At 41.9% G+C, this 27,858-nt stretch overlaps 1 protein-coding gene across 2 annotated transcripts; it reads left to right on the forward strand.

Moving 5' to 3' along the window:
- Nucleotides 1-251: 251 nt before the first annotated feature.
- GJC1 (gap junction protein gamma 1) lies at nt 252-27,858 on the forward strand. 2 transcript variants are annotated; one of them, XM_084863762.1, is made up of 3 exons: nt 252-415; nt 21,093-21,168; nt 22,192-27,858. In XM_084863762.1, exon 3 carries the CDS (start codon nt 22,212-22,214, stop codon nt 23,400-23,402), a length of 1,191 nt encoding a protein of 396 aa, XP_084719888.1. In that variant the 5' UTR covers nt 252-415; nt 21,093-21,168; nt 22,192-22,211; the 3' UTR covers nt 23,403-27,858. The 2 variants fall into 2 exon arrangements, with proteins under 2 accessions (XP_084719888.1, XP_084719887.1); XM_084863761.1 differs by lacking the exon at nt 252-415 and adding an exon at nt 869-922.

Consider the following 27,858-nt stretch of genomic DNA (forward strand, 5'->3'; position numbering starts at 1 on the left):
CCAGTCAAGGGCACATGCCTGGGTTGTGGATTCCCCAGGAAGGGTCTCTTATCGATGTTCCTATCTCTCTCCTCCCTTCCTCTCTGATATCTATCATCCATCTATCTTATCTATCTATCTATCTATCTATCTATCTATCTATCTATCTATCTATAAATGGAGATTCCTAGACTTTTAGGAAGTCTAGGCTGCTGGGATGCAAAGGGTTAAGAGGAAATGGCCTTTTAGGGTTTCGCTAACTCGACAAGTCCAGGACTTCCATGACTCAAAGGAGCTGGGATGGTTAGCTCACCCAGGGCTCCGGGTTAGCAGAACCTAGAAAGTGGCATCAGCATCCTCCGTTACCCTGGACCACGGCCTCGGCCGAGTGCTCGGAGGACAGCTCCGGACTGTTAGACCCGCTCGGAGCATCCAGGTAAGTGGGCGCGCCCTCCCGCGCCGTTAGCCGGCCGCTCCAGGGGGACCCTGCGGGCCGGGTACCCGCGTCCCGGGAATGCAGCCGGAGGGAGGGATGTGCTGGCTCCGGGAGGGTGCTCCATCCCAGATGCAGGCTCCGTGCGGGCGGGTTCTACACGCGCCGGCGACGCGGGCCCGGGCTCCGGCCGCGGAAAGTTGGGCGCCGCGCTCCGGGCCGCCCCTCCCGCCTCGCGCCGCGCCCCCTCCCAGGCCGGCGGGGCGCCCCCGCCCCCAGCGCGGCGCGCAGTGCGCAGGCGCCTCCCCGCGGGTCCGGGCGGCGGCGGGAGCGGCTTCGGCCTCGGCTGGAGACTGAGGTGGAGGCGGCGGCCCCGGAGGAGGCGGAGGAGGAGGAGGAGAGGCGAGGGTGGCGGCGAAGGCGATGGCGACGCGGGGCACATGAGGCGGCGGCCGGCGGGACGGGCCGAGGCCCGGCGGAGGAGGCGGCTCCGGGGGACCCCGCCGCCCGGTGAGGGGCGACCGCTGGGCCGGCTGAGGAGGGGCGGGCCGGGCGGGATGGGGACGGAGCACTCGGGCCGGGAGGCCGGGGCGCCGGGGAGGAGGAGGGGCCGGGGGAGGGACCGGGGCTCCGCCGAGGGGTTCCCGCCAAGCAGCCGAGGGGCGTCGGCGCCGCGGCCCGCCGCCGTCCAGCGCGCCTCCCGCCCGCTTTGTCCCCGGGCGCCGCTTCCAAATCGGGAGGGAAACGGCTCGGGGTGGGTCCGGCCGCGGGAGGGGCCCGGGCCCAGGCCGTGCTGCCAGCCCGGCGGGCGGTTAGGGGCGCAGCGCCGCGTCTTTGTCTGCGGCCGCCGCCGGACCCCGCACCCCGGCGCCGGGACTCCGCTCCGCGGACGGTTCGGAGGAGACGGGGCCGGGCGGGAGGGGAGGGCGCGGGGCGGGGAGACGGCGTGGCTGCCTCTGGATGAACACGTTGTTTTTTTTTTAAAAAAACTTCAAATGGTTTCTTCCCACTTCTGGAAACTTTGGACGGCTGCGCTGGCTTTGTGTGTGAGTGTGTGTGTGTGTGTGTGTGTGTGTGTGTGTGTGAGTGTGTGTTTCCCTCCACTTCCATCTCCAGATTCAAAATTCGGGAGGAGGCGCTCCCGCTGTGATTGCGGGCGGTTGTGTGGTTGGCCGCAGCGTGTGGAGCTTTCAATTGAAAAGATTTGCGTAAATGTGTGGTTTAGAGTTTTTGGTTCTTTTCCCCTCTTTTTTTTTTTTTTTTTTTTTTTTTGGTTTGGCGATTGTTCCTAAGATTGTATTACTTTTCTTTGGGAAATGGGTGAGTTTGGTTTTACCGTTTGGAAGGGTTTCTGCTCCTTGGGAAGTGGCGTTGTTACAGATTTCTTTGTGCTCTTGCTTGATTTTATTAGCATCAAGATAACACTTTGGATAAGTTAGAGTAAGTTCTTGTAAGCGTCTTGTACGCCTGGTAACTAAAGTTGTGCGTTGTGTGCACATTAAAGTGAGGACACGGGAAAGCGCTTGTAAAAAAAAAAATCAAGCGACTCGTGAAAGGGATTTTATTTGGATCCCCCGGATAAAGGAGAGTAGCCTGTCTGGAGTACATTTATATCTGTAGGAAAGGGAGTGAATAATGTAATTTAGGGGTCAACTCTTTTGTCCCCCCAAGAGGGTGTAGGTATTAATATTCAGGGTAAGAATGTAGAAGAAGAAAACGTAATTTCAGGGCTCCTGACTAAAAATATCTTGAAGTGTCGTTACGTTTGCTGGGGTTTTCTGGTTTTATTTTTTGGGATTTAGCACAGAGTTGTATATTATAGTTGCTTTGGATTTCTTAAGTGCAATGTAATGGCAGAATATATATTTTAAAAAAAAAACCCACCATGAAATAGCTTTTCTGGGTAAAAGATAAAAAGCTCTTAGTGTTGGCCAGATCGCTGTGAACAGTGTTGTAGGTGAAGGACATTTTGGAGAGAATATATGCAGACTCTATGGAAGTTCTTTTATGATTTGTCCTGGTTTGTCCTGGTTTACTATTTACTACTTGTCTTAAACTGTTGTGCGTTTTCCCAAAGCATTTCAAATATTCTTTCTAAAAGTCATTGCTTTTAACTTCTTTTTAGGCTGTATGACTTTAGAATTGGCTTTCTACTTATGCTAAGTAGTTACCACAGTTTTCTTAAAAAGAAGCAAAGTAACTTTCTATTCAGTTCATGAAGGTAGTCTTTAGTTTTAGTCTAAAACAATGGATTTTACAAGTTAGCATTTCTTTTTTTTAAGTTAACATTTCTTGAACATAATCTTACTTACAAATTCTGTTACCTCTTAATAATTATTTTTTTTTATTTCACATTTATATAAATTAGCCAAAGGAAGGGACACAAGACCTGTCTCTGATCAACACTCCCCCCGCCCCCCCCATCAATTCAGTAACTGGGGTCCTAGAATACAGAATACAGACTTAACACAGAGTCTCATTCTCTTAATATCTAGTTTGTTCCATGCCTAAATAAGTGTAAAGTGATAAGTTCCAACATGTGTTTGTTTTTTTACTTGAAGTTCACATTTTAAAATAAATTAGATTTGTTCTTTTTATTATTAATAATATTAATCTGGATAGTTAACTGCAACAGGGGTCTAATTCTTGTTTCTAACTCATGCTCTCTCCCCTTTCCCCCCCTTTTCAATCCTCACCTGAGGATGTTTTCTGCGTTCACCCTCAAGAGTGGAAGGGAGGGAGCCGGAGAGAGACATATCAGTGTAACTAACACCGATGTGAGAGAGACACAAAGTGAGGTTGCCTCCCGCATGTGCCCCAACCTACCTGGGTCTGGGATCAAACCTGCAATCCAGGCCCCGCCTCTGACCAGGAAGGGAACCACAGCCCCTTGGTGCGCCGGCCAAGGAAGGAAGGCATTAACCCGGAGCACACCAGCGGGGGCTGCTCCTGCTTCTCTTTAGCACAGAAAGGTAACGGCTCCTATCCAAAATAGCTGATAGAGTCAAAGGAAGGATGGGATTGCTTTTTTGCTTTTGTAGATCATTCTTTTGAGTATGCATATGAAAAGATAGGTTTTAGCTGATATTAACCTGAAACTTAGACATAGAAACCATTTTGAATTGTTAATATCACCTAAGTGCCAACAATTGCTTTTCAGTGTTTAGTTTGTGTGGAAGTAAGGACCGATTCTGTTAGGTCTGAGCATTGCTATTTTCTACAACCCTCAGGAACGAATGGCCAGACGGCACTGGCATACATCCTTGAGTTTTGCAGATATCACACTGACTGACAGCACTTGGGTTTATCGTTCAGACCTGTGGAATGTGTTGCCTAAAGTTTTTGTGTGTGTGTGTGTGTGTGTGTGTGTGTGTGTGTGTGTTTCCCCTCCCAAGTCAAGGATGAGGTCTCTGCACATACACTCTGTTTCTAAAGAAATGAAGCGATCTGTGGAATGAGTAGAGCCCTCACTTAACCCTTTGCACTCCGCTGTCCCTTCTCAGGGGACATTGGAATTCTAGCATATCACTCAGATGTCCCCTCTCAGGGGGGGACTTTGCAGTTTATTAGTGATTACGGGGAATTCAACGCACGTGTCCGCCGCAAAGTAGCTTCAAGTAGCTGGTAGCCAATGTCCAGAATGGTTCGGAGTGCAAAGGGTTTAAAGCTTGTTCTTTGAGACTAGATTGCTGTAGCACCAGCACAATTTCAACACAAGTGTTCTGGTGCCCACACATTCATTCAGTGAACTTTTGTTTTCCTTTTTTCCATCAAGTACTTAGGTTAGGCACTAACTTAGATGCTGGGGTTCAAAGATAAATACTATGTGACTTTTGTTCTGAAAATGCTTATCGCTTAACATGTTAAAAAAGGGTTAGCAGCCTGGAATTATCTAAAATCTTTGAAAGAAAAGTATAAAAGAGTAAGTTTTGATGCTTTGTCTATATAAAATGAATCAAGTTCTCACACCAGTGTTCTTACCCTTCAATTTCTAATACTGTATTCAAGTCTCAGGTAGTTAAAAAGATTATTTTTATCTACATCTTTGTAGGAGTTACCAGTTTTAACTGAATTTGTTGTTACTTTGAGTTAACATTTCCTTTGGGAATGTTCAGAGTAAAGAATGTTCAGAGATGTGGACTCTGTCTGTTTTTAGGGAATTCTCTTTGACTCATCCTTGGACGTTCATTTCCTGATTGCCCATCCAGAATGGGTGTTTATTTAGATTTAAAAAATTCCCCTCCTGAAATAACTGGATTCTAATTCTCTTGGGTTCTGATTTTCCCTTCTTGCTCTCTGGGTGTTCCTTCAGGCTCCCTCCGCCCCTCTTTTATCAGATGTTTATTTAATTGTTCTTTTTCAAGTCTTGATTCTTTGTCTTCCTCTCTTCCCACTCTAGTCTTATCTGTGTGGCTTCAGATACTGTATATATTTTGGATATGTCCAGTTTTTATCGGTAGTTCAGGTCCCTTTTTTGATCCCAGCTGTCTGTTCAACTCGTTCACTTGGGTATTCAGTGCTTTGAGTTGAGTTGCCCCAGGCTGAGCTCTTGATCTTGGCTGCAGACCTAGACCTTCACCGAACCCGGTTTTATTAAGTGGCTCTGTCAACAGCTTGCTGAGCCCAGACTTGCCGTTTCTCTCCACCACCATTTTGGTCTAGGCCACCTTTCCTAGATCCATTATAGGCAATTCTAAATGTTTTTCTTGTTCACATTTGTAAAAAGAGAAAAAGTAATGTGAAATATGTAAGAGAAAGAGTACCTACCTTGTAGCTTAAGAAATAAAACGTTATCAGGACACTTGAAATCTTCTGTGTCTTCCACCTGATTGCATGCTCCCTGCCACCTCCAATGTAGGCTTTTTAAAATCAGAGGTCATTGCCAACTTGAATTTATTGTTCCCTTGCATTTCTTTATCTTTTATTATCAAGTATATACCTCAAGCCATGCACAACAAGTCCTCATTTAATAGCAGGAGGTTCTTGGAAGCTGCAACTTTAAGCAAAAAATGTACTAGTATAACGAAACCAATTTTACCATAGGCTAATTGATGTAAACAAGAGTTAAGTTCCTACATATTTCTGGTCACAGAAACATCACCAAATTTCTAAAAACCTAAAACACTCCTAATATTAAACATTAAATTGTGAGCTATACATACATTTAAGAAAGACTAATAAAAACAAATAAGATAATTGTTTTCATCTTTCAGCCTGCTTATTCCAGTTCAGTGTCGACGGTGGCCTGAGCCTCTCTCTCAGCTCAGGGCAAGCTTCACCCTGGACCAGGATGACCTTCCCACGCACCCACACTCATCAGACTGGCACAGTTTAGACACACACATTTGCCTGACGTGCACGTCTTCGGGATGTGAGGAGAAACCGGAGTACCTGGAGGAAAGTCCAGGCAGACATGGGGAGAAGGTGCAAACGCCACCAACAGTGCCCCCGACAAAACCATGTTATTCAAGGACCTGCTGTACCCTCATCTCTTCACAGCTGAGAGAATTGTCTTTATAAAACAAATTCAATCAAGTCACTTATCTGAAAACTTCTGTTGTTTATCTTCATTTAACAAGGTATGATCTGGCCTTGCCTACTTCTCCAGCGTAATTTCTTTCTTTAAAAATTTTTTTTAGTCCTAGCCAGTTTGGCTCAGTGGATAGAGCGTCGGCCTGTGGATTGAAGGGTCTCATGTTTGATTCTGGTCAAGGGCATGTACCTTGGTTGCAGGCACATCCCCAGTTGGGGAGTGTGCAGGAGGCAGCTAATCGATGTTTCTCTCTCATCAATGTTTCTAACTCTATCCCTCTCCCTTCCTCTCTGTAAAAAATCAATAAAATATATTTTTTAAAAATTTTAATTGGTTTTAGAGAGAGGGAGAGGGATAGACAGATAGAAATGTCGATGCATCAGCTGCCTCTTGTATGCCCCCTAATGGGGATTGAGCCAGAAACCCCAGCATGTGACCTCCTGGTTCGTGGGCCTATGCTCAACCACTGAGCCACCCTGGCCCGGCTCCAGCATCATTTCTTTGAACTTTCTTGTTATGTATGGTCTAGCCATACTGATGCACTTCCTCTTCCTTGGAGTTTCAGAGCTCACTAAGGGCCTTTGTACATGTTGTGGCCAATTCCTCTGGAAAGCAGCTCCTTACTCTTCAGAATGTGTTTAAGGAAGCACACCTGCAGAGAAGCCTCTGCCTCCTCATTTAGGTTAGGGGACTCTCTAAATACACTCTCATAGCATTGAGCACTTCCGTTTTGTAGGATTTATCACAATATTAATTTAATTTTTTGTATATGCCTATTTCACCATTAGGCTGTACTGTATATTCTGTAAAGTCAGTATTAATGGCTATCTTGGGTAGGCCAGTATCCCCAGCACCTAACTCATAGTTCATTATGTATTCAACAATTATGAGTGCTTACTAAAATTTCTTAATTGCAGTTGCTAATTATACTGTAGTAATTTCTTTTGTGTGTGTGTGTTATTATCACTGTTTTATTGAAGCTCAAGGGATTAAGAAAATTGCAAAGGACTCAAATCCATGTGCTTTCTACGTTATCACTGAATTTCTGTTGTGGGATGCCCTTACCAGGGATGATGATGTGTACACATATACTATAGTAATTTCTGACAGCTTTTGTTCTAACTAGGAGCCTCATTATTGTGTGTGTGTGTGTGTGTGTGTGTGTGTGTGTGTGCGTGCGCGTGCGGGGGGGTGTGTGTGTGTTTCATTATTGCTTTTATTTTTTAAAATTTCTTTATTGATTAAGGTATTACATATGTGTCCTCATCTCTCCATTTACCCTCCCCACTCCCCCCCACTCATGCCCTCACCTTCATTATTGCTTTTAGAGAGAGTGGGGGGGGGGGGAGAGACAGAGACAGAGACAGAGAGACAGATAGACATTAGTGAGAGAGATGCATGGATTGGTTGCTTTCAGCATGCGTCCCAGGGAAGGAACCTGCAACCCAGGTCCATTTCCTGGACGGGAATTGTACCTAAGAACCTTCACTCCCTAGGCTGACACTGACCACTGGGTCATACCTGTCAGGGCAGTTTCAGCAGTTTTAACAGACCAAAATTACCGTGATCACCATGGTGTGGTATACACAATGGGGACTCTTGCCTCACAGGAAGATCATCACAGCTAGGCTTATTAAGTAGGCTATCAGATGACATAAAGAAATGGAACATTAGGTGTGTTTTTTTCCTTGACAGACTGCACCTAGTTCTAATTTTATTTTCTTCCCATTTGCTGGGCCAACGGTTAGTATAATATGTCCCAAGAAACCAGACATATAAAGTGTGTTTTGGAATAGGTAATGTATTATGTAGTACACAATCCTAAAGGTATAATGGATATAAAGTGAAAAGTAAGTCTCCCATTGTTCTCTTTTCATTCAGTCACACATTTTTTTTTCTGCTGAAGCAATTACTGTTTACCTTTTTTGTGAATTCTAGAGATAACCAATCATATATTTATTATTCCCACACACACATAAGTGGTAGCACACTATATATACAGCTTGCATTTTTCACTAATACACCTTAGTTTCATATCATTACAGATAGAGCTATCTCATTCTTTTTTAAAAATATATTTTATTGAATTTTTACAGAGAGGAAGGGAGAGGGTTGGAAAGCTAGAAATATCAATGAGAGAGAAACATCGACCAGCTGTCTCCTGCACACACACACACACACACACACACACACACACACACACCCGCCCCCACCGGGGATGTGCCCACAACCAATGCACATCCCTCTGACCGAAATTGAACCTGGGACCTTTCAGTCTGCAGACCGACACTCTATCCACTAGCCAAACCGGTTTCGGCTATCTCATTCTTTAAAAAAAATTTTTTTTTTTTTTATTGCCCCTAACCATTTTGGCTCAGTGGATAGCGTGTCAGCCTGTGGACTGAGGGGTCCCAGGTTAGATTCTGGTCAAGGGCATGTACCTTAATTGCAGGCACATCCCCAGTAGCGGGTGTGTGCAGGAGGCAGCTGATCGATGTTTCTCACTGAAGTTTCTAGCTATCCTCCCTTCTCTGTAAAAAAAAAAATCAATAAAATATATTTTAAAATATACATGTATATTTATTCATTGATTTCAGAGAAGAAGGGAGAGGAAGAGAGAGGTAGAAATATCAATGATGAGAGGATCATTGATCGGCTGCCTCCTGCACACCCTCTACTGGGGATCGAGCCTGAACCCGGGCATGTGCCCTTGCCCAGAATTGAACCTGGGGCTCTTCAGTATGTAGGCCAATGCTCTATCCACTGAGCCAAACCAGCTATGGCAAGCTGTCTCATTCTTTTTGACAATAGATGGGCTGTAATTTGTTTACCCAGTTCCTTACTGATAGTCTTTTATATTGTTTCCAGCCCATTATAAACTGCTGCAGGTAGTATTCCCGTACATTATTTTATATGTCTGTTAGATAAAATTGAGAACTGAAATTCTCAGAGACTGAACCCGAAACCTTGGCATATTGGGACAACACTCTAAACAACTGAACTACCCTGACAGGGCCTATGTAGTCTTAAACACTAAGCCCACAGAGTATAGCAAAAAGGTCACTGGGTCCTAAGTTGTGTTCTAGACCTTACAGCTAATTTGAATACAAGTCATCATGATCTTTGTTATCGTCTTCAGTAAAATAAGGATGTTAGTCTCATATTGTGGTGTCAAACAATGAGCCACTGCAGGCAGAGTAGTTGAAAGATAACCTAGTTTTATCTGTGAACTGTAACTAATACTAATAGTATGTGTGACCTTTTCAAATGTATATGCAGTTTATTTATAGTAAATAAACTCAGCTCTAGCCGGTTTGGCTCAGTGAATTGAGCATTTGCCTGAGGACTGAAGTGTCCCAGGTTCGATTCCCATCAAGGGCATGTACTTGTAGGCTCGATTCCTGCCTGGTGGGGGCGTGCGCAGGAGGCAACCAATTGGTGTGTCTCTTTCACATGAATGCTTTCTTTCTCTTCCCTTCCACTCTTTAAAAAAAAATTTTTTTTTTTTTTTAAATCGCTGGAAATATATCCTCAGGTGAGGATTAACAAAGGAAAAAAACAAAAACCCTACAGATTTATTTTAAAACATTACCAGTTTATGGTAGAGTTTTATATTTATAGGTTTTCTCCAAGTACAGATAATAAACATATAACTATTATATAGGGCTCTTGAGAAATCTTACAATTTACCTAAAGGTCCTCAGATTCTAAAAGTTGGGAACTATTAGCCTAGGCCCGTGGTTGGCAAACTGCGGCTCGTGAGCCACATGTGGCTCTTGGGCCCCTTTAGTGTGGCTCTTCCACAAAATAACCCCGGCCTGGGCGAGTCTCTTTTGAAGAAGTGGCATTGGAAGAAGTTTAAGTTTAAAAAATTTGGCTCTTGCCGAAACCGATTTGGCTTAGTGAGTAGAGTGTCAGCCTGTGGACAGAAAGGTCTCGGGTTCAATTCCGGTCAAGGGCATGTACCTTGGTTGTAGGCACATTCTGGTGGGGGGTGTGCAGGAGGCAGCTCATCGATGTTTCTCTCTCATCGATGTTTCTAACTCTATCTCTCCCCCTTCCTCTCTGTAAAAATCAATAATATATATATATATATATATAGAGAGAGAGAGAGAGAGAGAGAGAGGAAGGGAGGGAGGGAGAGAGAGAGAACGCGCGCCAAATTTTAAAATATATATATATTTTAAAATTTGGCTCTCAAAAGAAATTTCAGTCATTGTGCTGTTGATATTTGGCTCTGTTGACTGAGTTTGCCGACCATTGGCCTAGGCAATCACTAATGTTTCTTTTTACAACTAATAGTGTGTGAACTTTTGAAACTAAGTGTGCTGTGGAAGATTTGGATGATAAAGGTGTTTGGGGTTTTTCTTAAGATAGGGACCTTTTTACGCTTATAATGTCAGAAATAGTAGTTCTTGAGACCTATTTTTAAAAGATCTGAGTGACTATTTAGACTTAGATAGGAAATGTTGTAGTGAGGGGGCAATGCAGTACTTTCTGAATGGGTATTGAGCCTGCAACCCTGGTGTGTGCCCTGACTGGGAATCGAACTGTGACCTCCTGATTATGGATTGAGGCTCAGCCAATAAGCCACACCGGCTGGATGCAAGTAAACATTTAATAGAACTCACTTGTAAGAGAGAATGGTAGGTTTTTAGTGGCTGTTTTAGTAATCAATTTATCAAATAAAGGTAACTCCTTCCAAAATATTGAATATCAGACACTCAATAACTAGCAGGTAGCAGTGGCAACACTGATATATTTCAAATAAATATTGGTTATATTAATTTTCTGTGTTGCTTTTGGGCCATTTGAGAGTGAGTCTCTAAAGAAATTAGAAGAGCAGCATTATGATAGTAAGCTGCTATATAAGACATCATGTCAGAGTACTACTATCTTTTGATATGTCCTTAAAGATTAAGAATTACCCTCTAGGGTCATCCTTTACATTTTAATCTGGAATATAATTTTAAGTTCTGTCTTAGATCCCCTTATGCAAGCGGTGTAATTGTACCAAAGGTTCTGTGAGATAGTTAACACTTCTCTGTGTTGTACCCATTACCTAACTAGGTCTTTATGAGTATATGCAAATATTATGAAATCTGTACCCTGGCCTACTTTTAAATTTCTCTCGGGGCTTTTCCTGCAAAGTAAAGCTTTGCCAACTCCATCATTACATGTTTTTTTGTATAATATACTAAAAAGCAAATAAAAGAAAAATTGTCCATAAGCCATTGGTAATGTTGGTATATTTCTGCTCAGGCATATTGTTTTTTTGTGTGTTTTTTGTTTTGTTTTTGTTTTTGTCTTTATTATATAAAAGCATTTTCCGGAAGAAAAAAAAAACAAAACATTTTCCCACAATAATTAATTATTCTTTTTAAAATAGGTCACAAGTTGGCAGGCTTTATTCAGCTGGTAAGATCTCTAGCTTATTATTATTATTACTACTAGTAGTACTACTAGTGGCCCAGTGCACGAATTCATGCACATTGAAAGAAAATTAATTAGAAGAAATATATTTTAATATATATTTTATTGGTTTTTTTTTGTTTTTTTACAGAAAGGAAGGGAGAGGGATAGAGAGCTACCCTGTTTCCCCGAAAATAAGACAGTGTCTTATATTAATTTTTGCTCCCAAAGATGTGCTAGGTCTTATTTTCAGGGGATATCTTATTTTTCCATGAAGAATACGGTACACATTTATTGTTAAATGAAAATAAAGGAAATTTATTACCTGTATACGGTATGGTAGTACGGTAGTTGTCAACAGAAACCAGACAAACTGTGAATGCTACAGTATCAAGAATTTACTCATTTATTCAATGACAATCATGTCATCATCTTCTGGAACATTATCATAACAATCCAATTCCTGAATTTCCTGGTGAATTTCTTGTGACTCCATTTCTTTCAGAATCAGTGGACCAAATCTCTCATGTTTAGCAATAGCATTCTGAGACAGAGCCCGGGAGGGGGGGGGGGGCTTATTTTCGGGGGATGCCTTATATTTCACTCAGAAGGAAACCTGTAAGTAGGTCTTATTTTCGGAGGATGTCTTATTTTCGGGGAAACACGGTAGAAACATCGATGAGAGAGAAACATCGACCAGCTGCCTTCTGCACACCCCCCACCAGGGATGTGCCCGCAACCAGTGCACATGCCCCTGATCAAAATCAAACCTGGGACCCTTCAGTCCGCAGACCAATGCTCTATCCACTGAGCCAAACCGGTTTCGGCTATATAGATTACTTTAAAATATCTTTTTGTTGAAAGAGAGCAAAGGAAAGGGAGAGAGAGATAGTAACACCAATGATGAGAGAAATTCATAGATCAGTTGCTTCCTGCATGCTCCACACGGGATTGAGTCCACAATCTGGGCATGTTCCCTAACTGGGAATTGAACCATGACTTCCTGGTTTGTAGGTCGATGCTCAGCCACTTAGCCAATCCAGCTGGGCATTCTCAATATTATTTATTTTTTGAAAAATTAATTGTCAACTTAAAAAATAAAGGAGACTGCGGGTAGGAGTATAAGTTAATATAACCCTCTTTGAAAGAGGACTAATTTACCAAAGCTGACATATACATACCCTGTGGCTAGCTATTCAGCTTCTAGGTATGCTCCAGAAATACACATATAAGTTTACCAGAAGACATATGTGGAATGTTCATAGTAGCATACTTCTGTTTGTCCCAAACTGGAAACTGCTCAAAATCTATCAATCAGCAGTGAATAAATTGTTATGTATTCACAGAATGGCAATACATTAAAGCAAATGAATAGACTAGAAACCAGGGCCCAGGCCAGGGAGGAGCCAATAACCAAGGTACGTGCCCTTGACTGGAATCAAACCCAGGACTCTTCGGTCTGCAGGCTGACGCTCTGTCCACCTAGTCAAACCGGCTAGGACAAAAGAGTGTATTTTTTATGATTCCAGTATGAGAGTCTATTCTGTATGATTCCATTTATACAAAGTTCCAGAGCAGGTTACACCAGTGGGTCCTAGTGTGGTGCGATACTCTTCCCCAAAGGACATTAGGCAATGCCTACAGATACCTTTGGTTGTTACAACAGGAAGAGGCCAGGGATACTCCAAAGCATCCTACAGTATATAGAATTATACAAAATGCCACTGTGCCACCGCTGGCCCTGAGATGAAGGCTGTTAGAGGTGAGGATGGTGGTTTCTCTAGGGTGTGAAGGGGCGCGATTGTGGCTCTGAGTGGTTAGTAATATTTTGTTCTTGATTTCAGTCTGGTTACATGGGTTTGTTCTGATTGAGAAAATTCATTGAGCTGCGCACTTACATTTGTGTGTATTTCCTTAGGTATTTTAGTCTTTGATTAAAAATTTACCAAAAAGTCAGACTTCACTTAAAAATCCAGGTTGAAGACAGAAGACATGACAGTTTACCTCCCACAGCTCTAGCCAATACCCCCTTTAGGTGGTGCTTGTGTTTTCCAGGCCCCTCTTCCTGTTCAGTTACATTGTGTCACCTCACTGGTATCTAGACATTTAAAAAATGTCTTAAACAGTTTATTCAGACCGCACAGTTTGCCTATTTAAAATTTATAATTCAGTATTCCACAAGTTTTGTAGCCCTCACCACAATCTAATTCTATATTTTTGTTCCTCCCAAAAGATGACCTTTTGGCAGTCATTCCCTGTTACTCCCCATCCATAGTAACCACCAGTCTACTTTTGATCTCTATATAGTTATAGACATTTGAATTTTGTGATCTCCCTTCTAAAACAAGATTCTAATGGTTGTGTAATGTTTCACCATACAGGTTATATCATAAATTATGTAACATTCTTTTATTGGGCATTTATTTAGGATAAGTGACTAGATACAGAATTACTGATCAAAGGACATGAACATTCTAAAGTTCCTGATAACTATCACCACCCATGCCGTCATTGTATGCCAGTGCTTTATTTTTGTTGCAAATTTGTTGTGAGCCTAGTCATATGGAATTATCATACATTTATTTTTATTTTGTCTTAGATATATTTGTTTTCCTAGATTGATCATTGTCAGACAGCCGGTTTGACCTAAGCTTAGTTTGGGACAAGTGTGCCAATTCTGTTTGTGTGTGTTTTACATGAAGACAGTACACTCATGATGCATTCTGAGTGGATGCATCATCCCAGGTTCCCCATATTTCTCCCCCCGGTTCCTGATGGTACTTACGCTCAAAGAGAGTAACTGTTTGCCAGCACAAACTGACATTTCAACCCGCAATAGTGGATTCTGTTTCCTTATGGGTTCATAGAGCCAAGATTTTAAACTACTTTTCCCATTAGGTTTTATCATTTGATTCAAAATAAAGTATATTTTATGTTTCTCAAATATTGTCCATAGCTAAGAGCTCTTTTGAAAAACAAGTTGTTTTCATGTTTGTAATATATAAATTACTGTTTACTAGTTAGCTGCCGTAATGCTTTTGCTTAGAAATTGTCACTAGCTAGTTATTAAACATCTATTATCGCTCATGCAGAATTAACTTCCACTTAAAATGTTCCACTGAAACAAAACTTCATTGTAAACCCTTTAATTGATTCCTTGTCTCTGCATACAAAGCAGCCTCATTCAGAAGTGTGAGTCACTAGCACCATTCTTGGAGGATTGCTCAGCTTGTTATCTGGGAGGCCAGATAGTTAACACTTCAGAATCATGATGAGTCAATATTGAGACTCTTTAGTCCAACAATAGATTTTCTAGGATGATCTTTGGGAAATGCCTTCTTGAAAATTTGACGTTTTACTGTTGTTTGATTTCAATGCCATTACTTTGCTTATTTCCATATACATAATTGTTGGTTGTTTTATGAATTTTTTTTCTGTGTGGAGGGATTTTAGAAGGGACCTTAGAAATAATCTAATCTGATATTCCCCAGTTATTTCATAAATGAAAAAAATGGAAATATTTACTCCTGAAGCACATGTTTAGAATCTTTTAACTCCTAGTTCAGTGCTTGCTCTGTTTATTTCACAAAATTCAAGGTTAGGAATCCCTTAGTTCATCCTTGATTTTGTTATTTAGAAAAGAAATTAAGTTTTTTAAAATATGGTTTGCCTATTGTAGGTTTCAGATTTGTGTGTGTTTTTAATCAGAAGAACATTAAAATTGGCTCTGACCCATTTGGACTTGGTTGTTGCATTTGCAAAATATTCAGAATAACGCTAATTTTGAAATTTTTAATTTCCTGATTATAATTTAGTGAGCTTTAAAAATTGATGGGACAAGTTACGGGAGTTTTTTTAGTTGTTGGTCTGAAACTTGAGAGGTTTTTTTTTTTTTTTTTTCATGAGTCTGTTAGAGAGACTTTTCCAAACATATATATGAAAGTGATATTTTTGGATTGGAAAAAATGAATCAGATAAACTGGAAAGGAAAACATTTCCCTGTAGAGTTGCTATGCTATAAAAATGTTTCAACTTCAACAGATGATTTCACTTACCTTCCTCTAGTCTTCTATTGGGTAGCATATATAATTATACATTAAATATCTCTTGAACACAACTGTTGTTTTTAGAAAGTATAAATTTCCTATAAACTACTAGATTGCTTTATAAAAATACATATTTTATTGCTTTTTTTTTTTTTTTTAAGAGAGAGGAAGAGAGATAGAAACTTTGATGAGAGGTTACATACAATGGATTATTATCCTGCCTTATAAGGAAGCAAATTCTGACACATGCTGCTACTGCATGGATGAGTCTTGAAGACATTATGCTAAGTCGGCTGGAAGACTGAAAGGTCTCTGGTTCAATTCAGGTCAAGGGCACTACCTTATTGCAGGCTCAATCCCCAGCCCTGATCAAGGTCAATGCAGGAGACAACCAATCCATGTGTCTCTCACATCACTGGTTCTCTCACTCTCCTTCCATTCTCTAAAAATCAGTGGGGAAAACATTGAGGATTAACAAAAAACACCAAAATTAGATTATTTTAGGCAAATTTTATAAACATTCTGGACCTCATGTATTCAGTTTTATAATTTGCTGTCATCCAGTAACTCAGATGGTTAGAACATCATCCCGATATGCCAAGGTGTTATGGGTTTGATCCCCAAACGGCACACACACGAGTCAACCAATGAATACATAAATAAGTGGAATGACACATTGAGGTTTCTCTCTCTCTCCCTCTGCCTCCCTCTTTCCCTTCCACTCTCTCTCCTCCCATCCCCCTCCCTCTCTCCCTCTCTCCCTCTAAAAAACAACAAAAAAGAATAGATAAAATGGGTCTAATTATATAATCTATTTCATTAGGTAATCGAAATAATGTGCTTTACATTTAATCTTCAAAAGTCCAATAAGTTCTATTTTACAGAAAAATGCAGTAACTTTGACTTGGTTCTTTTAGGATGTTACTGATAGGAAAAAGTCTTCAAATATAAGAATTTTGGAGGGAATTAAGTAATTTATTACCATATTGATGCCAATTAATTTTTAAATTCTATTTTCTAGTGCAAGACAAGGCAGATAGTAATTTTAGTTATTTGGAAAATAGACTAAAAATAGCACAGTTGGTTTCTGTCCAATAAATGTTATATAAGCAGACATGATTTTCTTCAGTATGTGTTTTGTGTGTATGTGTGACTCCTTTTGAATGATGGGCTACAGTGAATTGCAGTGTTCTTTATTTTAAAAACCATCCTCCGCCGAAACCGGTTTGGCTCAGTGGATAGAGCCAAACCTGTGGACTGAAAGGTCCCAGGTTCGATTCCAGTTAAGGGCATGTATCTTGGTTGCAGGCACGTCCCCAGTAGGGGGTGTGCAGGAGGCAGCTGATCTATGATTTCTCTCATCGATGTTTCTAACTCTATCCCTCTCTCTAAAAAATCAATAAAATATATTTAAAAACAAAAACAAAAAACCATCCTATTGCCCTGGCCGGTGTGTCTCAGCTGGTTGAGCCTTGTCAGGGCACATTCCCCAGTTGCAAATTTGACCCAGTAGGGAGTGGGCAGGAGGCAGCTGATAGATGTTTCTCCCTCCCCCTTTCTCCTTTCTCCCTCTAAAATCAATAAAAAAAGTTTTAGCCCTAGCTGGTTTTGCTCAATGGATCACTCATTGGTCTGCAGACTGTAGGGTCTTGGGTTCGATTCTGGTTACGGGCCCAAGCCTGGGTTGCGAGCTCTATCCCCAGTAGGGGGTGTACAGGAGGCAGCTGATCAATGATTGTCTCTCATCATTGATGTTTCTATCTCTCTCTCCCTCTCTCTTCATATCTGAAATAAATAAAAAATATATTTTTTTAAATCCTTCTTTGAAAGAATAACTTTTCCATCTTTTAATGTATTCAAGCCTGTTCATGTAGCTCAGCAGTTGAGCATTGACTCATGAACCAAGAAGCCACCAGTTTGATTCCCAGTCAGGGCATATGCCCAGGCTGCAGGTTTGATTCCCAGTAGGGATGTTTCTATCTCTATCCCTCTCCCTTTCTCTCTCTAAAAAATCAATAAAAAACATTAAAATTTTTTCTTATTAAAGTAATTGACTGATGTGACTATAAAAATAATAAAATTTGAAGGAAGACAGTAAAATGAGGTGTTCATGTTAAATGTCAAATGGTTTATGTCTGTACTATATTAAGACTACACTCTGCAGATAAATGGGCAGAAGGATACTAGTAGTTCTAATCCTCAAAGGGGGCAATCTGGAGGATGTGTATCCTGTTATATTAAAAACATACAAATTTCTATAATTTTGCACTCTGTACAGTGGCATAACAGACTGCTTGCTGATGAGGTTGAGGTGAGGCTGTCATCATTTGTTGCCAGATTAGGACGTCAAATATCAGCACAAAGCAAGAACCAAGCAGGCTTACGTTCCTTGGGCCTAATAATACCACTTCCTAGAATTTGTAGATAAATCCAACCAAAGCTTAAAAACTACATTCAAGAAGATGTTAAGCATAAAAGTTCATATAAATCAGTTGGGGCTTTCCTAAACGTTCGAGTGTTTGGCACTCATTCCCCCATTTCTCACCAGCGCCTGTCACATGTTCCACATGGTTTTCCATTCATAGATGGAGTACGGAAGTGGTTTTTATTTTTTCACGAGAGCAATTTACAGGTTAATTGCTTGCTCTTTTCTCCCTCTCTGTAACAAGTCTGTTTGGAAGCCAGAGACGACCATGTCCTGAATCTTAGGCTTCTGATAGCAGAGCAAAAGAAAAAAGAAAAAAAAGGTTCGGATGTAAGTGGAGCAAGAACACTAGGACCACACGGTACTGCTTAGACATGTTAATTCCAGAGCCCGCCATTCTCATTCAGCCTCCTCCCCCTCCTCCTCTCCCCTCCCCCATCCTATTGGAATAATATACTCTGTGATACTTAAACCGTTTTTTTAATGCTTGCAGGGGGTGGAAAGGAGGAAAGGGAAGAGTATCAAAGAAAAACCCAAACTCCGCAGTAGATGGAAACAGTGGTAATGCTGCCGCTGAGTTCAGGAAACCCATGGTTATTTAGGAAGAAAGTTGTCCGCCTCCCATTTTATGCTGGAGCTACGTTACTAAGGACATCATTTGTGCTCAAGTTCTGGATGGTAGGGAGCTATGGCACAAACGCCATGGAAAACAGAGACGAGGTTTCCGCATTTTCTAGGCCTACAGCATAACTGATATTCAGGGTGTACTTCTGGGGTGTTTAAATAGCTGCTTTATAACTTATATAAACCTTGAAGAGCTTATCACCAATTTCTTCTCCTCCCCCCCTCCTCCCCAGTGTTAGATTATTGTATGAGATGCTGGACTCTTTTTTTTTTTTTTTAATTCTCACCCAAGGACATATTTCCATTGATTTTTTAGAGAAAGTGCAAGACAGAGGTAAAGACAGAAATATTGATGTGAGAGAAACACATAAATTGGTTGCCTCCTGCATGCGTCTCAGCCAGGGCCAGGGCCAAGGCCAGGGAGGAGCCTCCAACCAAGGTGCATGCCCTCGACCAGAATTGAACTTGGGACCCTTTGGTCCACAGGCCAGTGCTCTATCCACTGAGCCAAACTGGCTAAGGCCAATGCTGAACCCTTGAAATTCTTTCATAGCAATAATTATTTTAAAAGATATCTTTGTGTGGATGAAGTGTAGAGAACGAGTTTTCTAAGCAAGTAACAATTGCTCTTTCATGATCTTGGCATATTGGAACACATAGAATTTGTTGATTATTGATTTTTTAGGCTCGGGAAATGCTTTAGATGTGGTGTTTAGGGGAAATCAGAGTCTGAACTTGTGAGTGTGAATAATTATGGAGAAACCTAATTTGCGTCACCATTTGACGATTGCATATTACTTCCTGTTTTGTGGTTTTATAGTTTATGTATTCAGTAAGCGGAGAAGTGGGAGCTCAGTCAGATATCAGGGCTGAAAGGGGGAGCTGTGCTTAAAGTCCTTGTTAGGGTCGCCAAAGGAAGTATGCACAGGCGGAGGGCGGGACAGGTTTATTAGGTCACGTGGAGACCAGGGGGCTGAGCCCCTGGCGCCGGCACCCAGGGCGAGGGAGTCAGAGGTTGTGAAGGACCGCAGGCAGGCTTTTCCGGGGAACTCGGTTCCAAATCCTGGGAAAGTCCGGAGGGGGAAGATCGTGGTCGCAGCAAGTGGAATGTGGTGTAAGCGAAAGGGAATGTTGGCTGTGAAATGGCCTGAAGGTCAGTCCCAGGAGGAGGGTATGGATTCAGTGACTTGGTCAGACCTCACAGTCCTGTGATGAGATCTTTGTGTGGTCGGATTTTGTACTAAATCTTGATACTTACACTTCTTTTTATATATATATATATATATATATATATATATATAATATATTTTATTGATTTTTTTACAGACAGGAAGAGAGAGGGACAGAGAGTTAGAAACATCGACGAGAGAGAAACATCGACCAGCTGCCTCCTGCACACCCCCTACTGGAGACGTGCCCACAGCCAACGTACATGCCCTTGACTGGAATCGAACCCGGGACCCCTCAGTCCGCAGACCGATGCTCTATCCACTGAGCCAAACCGGTTTCAGCCTTACACTTCTTTTTCTCTTTTTCACTGGCCTTTTCAAAATTGTTCTGAGGGATTTTTATTTTTTTTTCTGTACTTAATCCCCCTACCCCCCCCCCCAAATTTTTTTTTAAAAATCTATGAACATATAACACCCAGGAGTTGTTTTACATTTCATTTATTAAATTATTAAATGAACAAAGTTGGCACCTGATGGATGAATCTTGGCTATAGCTATTCAAACTTGGCAGAGATTGATAATTAGCAAAAACTTGTTTTGGATTTTTATTTGCTTGTCTTATTTTTTGTTAGTCTTCACCAGAGGATATTTTTTCTGTTGATTTTTAGGGAGGAAGGGAAGAAGGGAGGAAGGAGGGGACACAGAGAGAAAAACATGGATGTGGGAGAGAGCCATCGATTGATTGCCAATCAGGGCCAAGGATCAAACCATTCTGTGTGTGATGTCTCTAACCACTGAGCCACATGGGTCAGGGCGTGGGGTTTTTGTTGTTGTTTTTTACCATATTACAGATGCAGCTGTTTTCTAGCAGTTGAATCTGTAAACCACCTTCTGTGGGACAAGAGTGTCCCAGGGACTGACGGCCAGCGGTTGGGTGCTTTAACTAAATAGCTTGCTCCTGGCGGGCAGCTCAGATCCCAGTGAGAGGTGTTGCCTGCACCAGGACAGAGCAGGAATAGAGCATGCTGATGGATTTTCACAAGGCCTTTAGCGACCAGTTTACATTTGTTGAGATTTTTTTTGCTATAGGTGCCCAAGTTCTTCTACTTCAGATTTTCATGAATGACTCATCTTCCTGTCATATTTTCTTAGACTGCAATGACTTAAGACTCTTTGGGTTTTTTGGTTTTTTCCTATAGGTGCCCAAGTTCTTCTACTTCAGATTTTCATGAATGACTCATCTTCCTGTCATATTTTCTTAGACTGCAATGACTTAAGACTCTTTGGGTCACTGCTATGAAGTTTCTCCTTCTACATTTATTGGGAGGGGAAAACGGTAATATTCAAACATACGCCTGTTTCCATCTCATGCTGATTGATTCCTGATTATTTCTTCCTGAAAAGCACATTTAGTGATGCATTGTTTTCTGTGGGCGGAAGCTTATAACCTCTTTTTTCCCCCCTTTTCCAGAGGAAGTCTGGAAAAGTTGTAAGCAAGACATCATTTCTGTAAGAAAATTTTGGATAGCAGGAGTTCTGGATAAAAGGTAAAGTGTATTTAAACTTCTTTGATGATGCTGATAATCACCTGTAATCTGCAGAAGTAAACTGGGAGGGGGAAGAAGAGTAGGAGAAATGCTAGGTGTACTTAGTGTCTGGGGTAGCATTAGGAATTTTATGTGCATTACCCTTTTCAGATGCTTTTTACCGGGATTCTGGACATGGTTCTAAGAATCTCAAAATAAAACTATCCTTCAAAATGCTGTTTTAAATGGATTTGCCTATTGATTGGACGTAATGTCCTCACGATTCAGTCTGTAGACATTTTCACCATAAACGTCATACAGACACATAATGCAGAATCCTAGCGAGGGAGCTTTCCTAGTGCCTGTCTGTCTGACATTACTTCTTCTTTTTTTCATATATTTTATTGATTTTGTACAGAGAGAAAGGGAGAGAGATAGAGAGCTAGAAACATCGATGAGAGAGAGTCATTGATCAGCTGCCTCTTGCACACCCCCTACTGGGGATATGCCCGCAACCAATGTACATGCCCTTGACCAGTATTGAACCCGGGACCCTTCAGTCCCCAAGCCGATGCTCTATCCATTGAGCCAAACCGGTCTCGGCCTGACATTACTTCTTGATCATTGCCCGTTATTTGCAGCCATACCATCTTGCAAGTTATTTTTAATACTTTGTCACCAGGTCTTATCATGTCTGGACCAAATAGTTTATTTCTTATCTATATTTCATAAACTTCTGAAGGCCTTGTGAAATAATAATATATATAATGAATCAGTATGCTCTGAGAAATACATCTGAAATTATAGCTATAATTTTACCTTGTAGGGAAGATGAAAGCAAGCCAGACTTTTAGGTTGGGGGTACAGACAAGTGCTCATAGTCTGAGGTGAATGTCCTACCTGAGGGCAGTGGGTGAGATGCTGTTTACTCTACCAATTATTCCAGTGTGAGCCTTCAAGCTAGATTTCAAGGAGGTAGAAATGTCCGTAAAAAGTTAAGTCTCTAACACTTGCTGACTTTATTTCCCCGGGTGTTCTCATCAGGGCAGACCAGGCCAGTCACCATGAGCTGGAGCTTCCTGACGCGCCTGCTCGAGGAGATCCACAACCACTCCACGTTCGTGGGGAAGATCTGGCTCACCGTGCTGATCGTCTTCCGCATCGTCCTCACGGCTGTGGGCGGGGAGTCCATCTACTACGACGAGCAGAGCAAGTTCGTGTGCAACACGGAGCAGCCGGGCTGCGAGAACGTCTGCTACGACGCCTTCGCGCCCCTCTCCCACGTGCGCTTCTGGGTCTTCCAGATCATCCTGGTGGCCACCCCCTCGGTGATGTACCTGGGCTACGCCATTCACAAGATCGCCAAGATGGAGCACGGCGAGGCAGACAAGAAGGCTGCGCGGAGCAAGCCCTACGCCATGCGCTGGAAGCAGCACCGGGCACTGGAGGAGACAGAAGAGGACCACGAAGAGGACCCCATGATGTACCCAGAAGTGGAATTAGAAAGTGAGAAAGAAAATAAAGAGCAAAACCAACCTAAACCCAAGCATGATGGCCGACGGCGGATTCGGGAGGACGGTCTCATGAAAATCTATGTGCTGCAGTTGTTGGCCAGGACCGTGTTTGAGGTGGGTTTTCTGATAGGGCAGTATTTTCTGTATGGCTTCCAGGTCCACCCATCTTATGTGTGTAGTAGAATTCCTTGCCCTCATAAGATAGACTGCTTTATTTCTAGACCCACTGAAAAGACCATCTTCCTCCTGATAATGTACGGTGTTACAGGCCTTTGCCTGTTGCTTAACATTTGGGAGATGCTTCATTTAGGCTTTGGGACAATTCGAGACTCACTAAACAGTAAACGGAGAGAACTGGAAGACCCGGGTGTTTATAATTATCCTTTCACTTGGAATACGCCATCTGCTCCCCCTGGCTATAACATCGCCGTCAAACCAGATCAGATCCAGTACACCGAGCTGTCTAACGCGAAGATCGCCTACAAGCAGAACAAGGCCAACAGCGCCCAGGAGCAGCAGTACGGCAGCCCCGAGGAGCACCTCCCCGCCGAGCTGGAGACTCTGCAGCGGGAGATCAGAATGGCTCAGGAGCGCTTGGACCTGGCAATCCAGGCCTACCATCACCAGAGCCACCCCCCCGCCCCCCGGGAGAAAAAGGCCAAAGTGGGCTCCAAGGCCGGCTCCAACAAGAGCAGCACGAGCAGCAGGTCCGGGAACGGGAAGACCTCCGTCTGGATCTGATCTCGGCCGGAGCAGCAGGTCCGGGAACGGGAAGACCTCCGTCTGGATCTGATTTCGGCCGGCCAGCGCTTGTGCTCTCCGTGGCCGATGGTGAGCCGCGGCTCCCTGAGTGATGACTTCCACCGAGGAAACACGTGGCTCTGGTTTTCTTCAGGGATCTGCTGGCTGGGATCCGAGCTCAGGGACTCTGAGGCGGGGCTGGGCCGGAGGAAAAGAAGGGAGACATAGTGTTCCTGGGCACACGTTCCAGCGGTAATACAGTTGTAGACTTCACATTTGTGTCTTCCAGATCTGGAAAAGAACAGATATATTTAAATCATTCTTGTTGAACAATTTTTGTATGTACAGTATTATGGAACTTTTTCTTTTTTCTTTTCTTTTTTTTAGTATGAGAACTTTTTTTTGTACTTGTACATTGGACCGCTGTAGTTATACTTTTATATTAAAGGGGGAAAATCCTAAGGCAATGCCTATTAGGCTATATTATTACTTTGTTCAGCATATTCTACCCTGGGTTTAATGTTTTAATAGAAGCTACACCTAATGAAAGTGCCTCTCGTGGTGCAGGGATAATTTCAAATATATGAGGAGGAGGAGGAGTCAGTTTTCAGTCTTAGAAAGCCACAGTAGAAGCAGGTTCAGATCTCTTCTTGAGAGTCTCACTCCTGCCCGGTGTTGTATCTAGTCTTTGAAAACCTATTGGTATTTTCAAAGGAGAAACATGATTCGATGCAGGATTCCTTTAACTATCAAACAAAGTGTGTGCTTTGATGGGTGTATCCTTTAAGTTCTTTCCAAAGGCTGATCCTCCCAGTTCTGTAGCAGTGTGGAGACTGAGTTCCTGAGACTCCTCCACCGCAAAGCACAGCCACGCCTGGAAAACGGGCCCTCATAGGATGTTCAGTTGTGGACCTGTTTGATTTGCCTTAAATCTCTACCCAGAAACCTGCCTCTCTCTCGTTTCTCAAGAAACCAGTGATGGATAGTTTCTTTATATGTTAACATTAGAAATACAGAAATCCCCTTGAGAGCTAAGCATACTCAGAGCTCCTTGTGCTGCATATGGTGGAAGGCCTAAATCCGAACTCCTCATTTTTTGTAATTCACCATGGAACTTTTGTAATTTGCAGACTCCTGCCAATGTCGTTTTCTGCCTGGAAGACCAGTCAGACCAGGGGTTTTATCTGTAAATCTAAAGAGCATTTCAGTATTCCCTACAAATATATTTGTAGGCATATCAATTTGTCAATGACAGACATTAATGTTCATGTAACAGTCGTACTTTGCAGTATTTTATTGCCATTTTCAACCTTGTATTATGTTGGAGAGCTTTGCTCTGCTGTCAGGCTCACATCGTTTGTCTTATAGTTGGTGAGCTTCTGAGTAAGAGCGTGGTGAAGGTTTAAAGGGAGGGACTTTTGCTTCACTATGGAATATTTCATTTTGGATAGCTCACTCTTTTCCAACAGGAAGCTGTCACAAGCCACCTCTGACTTTGAAATTCTAAAAGTATTATTAGTTTTTTTTTATGTCTTAATTTTAAAACGAGAATTCTAGAACAGCATCTTTATTTCTTTTCTTTTTTCTTTGTTGGTCTCCATTGCGTTTCTCCCACTCCTACCCCCAAACAAAAGCAACGCAGTAGAAGATTTAAGCTTATTTTCTAGCCATGCATTTACCTTTATTTTGTTGCTTTTTTATATATAATTTTGACCTAGAGAAGTTCCTCAGGATCTCTAAACATCTTAAGCACAAAGTAAGTCCAGGTGAGACTAAAAGGGAAATTTCAGGAAATTATACATGTATGTATCCTGGATAATTAATAGACATGCAATTTCCTTCAAACCAAATGTATAAAAGGAAATTAAAATAACTACTCTACAAAAGCAGGCAAAATGTTAAATACCTAAGCCTAGCTAAAATAAGGAACTATCAATTAATTCATAATTGAAGGACGGAAGATGCACACACACACTCTCATCTGTCTCTTCAGAGCCTGCCGAAGAGCGTGGCTTCCTTCGCCAGCAGGAAGGCTGGGGTTTGAAAGTGATGGAGAGGGAGGGAGTCAGGCAGACATTGCGCCAGGAGCATCTATTGTTCCTACAAACGGTGCCCCTGGCATTTCATCTTGGCTCATCGTCTGGCTCATTCTGATGAGAATGTTACCCTTTGTGTCTGGATCATTCTTCACTTTCTTGAAGTAGGTAGAGAAATATTCACATGTGCACGCACATTTAAAAATCTGTTTTTATTCTGTCACTGAAGTTTTAATTGGGACATGGGTTTCTCAGTTCTCACCGCTTTCTTATTATATTTGTTTCAGCCTTTGAACATAAGTTCGCCAAAGCCATTTCCCCCTGGTGACATCTGTGAGCCTGCATTAGGAAAATGGCCTGTCGGTGTCTAGGTTAATCCATTGATTTGGTCTACATTGAATCTATAAAAATATCATCCCAGCTATTGTTCTGGAACTCGCAGGAATTTGTATGAAAAGTGTGTCCACATTTTTTCTTGTCAGAATCATATTCCTTTGAATTGCTGTGTAAGACATGCTCTGTCATAGGGTATTTGCTTCTCTAGATTGGAGTTGAGTGTTTAGTTCTTCACATCTGAGAAACAGGATACAATCATGTTTATATACCTTAGCATCCTGTTGGATTTATTTAGATGTGGCGTGTCCTTTCCCATCTTCCTTAAAATCTGTTATTCAGAGAGATTTGTATTGATAAAAGGAACAGGCTTTTTTCTTAGTTCAAATTTGAGGGGATAATTTCATAAGATTTTCTCCTAAAAAATGTTCATGTTCATTTTGTGGTTTCACGTTTTCTTGATGACTTAATTTTGCCTGTTTCGATATTTCATTTAAAACCACAAGTGTGTTCTCACTCAAAGTCAGTTTTTCTGGGGATTTTCCTTGACGAATGTCTAATGTCTATAGAATTACTTTGATAAAAATGAACTTTGTCATTTAAAATGTTTCTGGAGGTCAGGACTACTAATAGTCTTTTTTAAAAAAGGACAGCTATGTCTTTAAAGAGAAAAACATCATCCTTAGGTACCTTAATTATGTCATTTCTTCTTGGTATGTTATTAGGCAGTTCATTTTACTTTTCCAAATTTCAGGAACCACTTACCTCTCAAAAGTGTTATGAAGCAGTTGGTAAAGGTATCAGAAGACCAACTATGGTTATTGGCTATTTATCTGAACTCAGAGCTTAAAAAAAAAAGTTGAGAAGAACTGGGATGGTAGTCAGGTGTCCTTCAGTGCTCTTTATCACAATCAGTGATGGATTAAAATACTGGCTCTAAGCCGTTTATACGAAGAATGGAAGTAAATGTTACTCCCATTCCTTATGCCTGTGCTCTACCCGTAAGCTTATGAATGTCCATCTTCATGCTTCCTGCCTCACTTCAGAGACAGTATACTTCTAAAAGTAATACCTATAGATTATGATAAGTGTTTAGCCAGCCAGCTTTCAGTAGAAGGCGAATATGTTTTACTTGAAGCTACTTTAAGAAACGCCTTTCCATAAAGGAGAGGTCTTTCCTGGCTGAAGGAAAGTACCTGAAGCCAGTTACCCAGCTGCTGGTCATTCTAATGGGAAGGTTCCCGGTACTGGATGATCCTTATACAATCATGTACTCTCGTGCAGAGTCTTTCCACCTGAAAATAATAAAGCCCCTCGCTGATCCAGTACAGAGTTTGGGAACAAAATTGCAACTCACCGATATATCATGGTTCTGTAATAATTCACAGTCACCATCAAGTAGTAGAATCATTAGGCTGAATTGCATACTTTTCACTCATGCTGGCCACACATCATGGAGAGTTTACAAGAAGATTTCACATGTCGCTAATGCAGTTATGTTTTGAATAATGTTAAGCCAGTTTGCGTTGTGCACATTTCATGTTAATAACCATACTTTTTAAAGAAGCAATCCACAGGACTCCAAAATTCAGGAGTTCAAACAAAAGTCCCAACTCCCAAGCAAAACCTCCACCGAAAGAAAGGAAGGAGGGGTTGTGCATTTCGGAGTTGGCTTGTTGAATCAGCAGAAACATTTGGCTATATATGCTTCCAAGATTGGAAATCCTTTTCCTTATTGTACTCTCAATTGTGTTCTCTCTAATAAATCTCTTCCAGAAGTCTCTACCTCAGGCACTAAGTGTTAGCTATGGTTAGGGAACTGATGCTGAAAAACTTAGCTAGGACTTCCACCTTTTTAAGATAACCTAAATGTAAACCACTGTTAACCAGCAATCTCCTGTCGTGTGGTACGCAGTTTGGATATTGTACGAACAGCTAAGGATTACCCATTCTAGTGCCAAAGATCACTTGTGGCTAATTTTGTTTTGTACAGTTTGATGTAAAACGTCACGGGGGACAGACTCTGTGCTCAGGGCCTGGTCTCCGGAAAGACTTCTGTCCGTTGCAAATACAGTTCAGAAGATTCA

The sequence above is a fragment of the Pipistrellus hanaki genome (assembly GCF_964339955.1).
Source record: "Pipistrellus hanaki genome assembly, chromosome: 16".
In the NCBI taxonomy this organism is placed as follows: domain Eukaryota; kingdom Metazoa; phylum Chordata; class Mammalia; order Chiroptera; family Vespertilionidae; genus Pipistrellus; species Pipistrellus hanaki.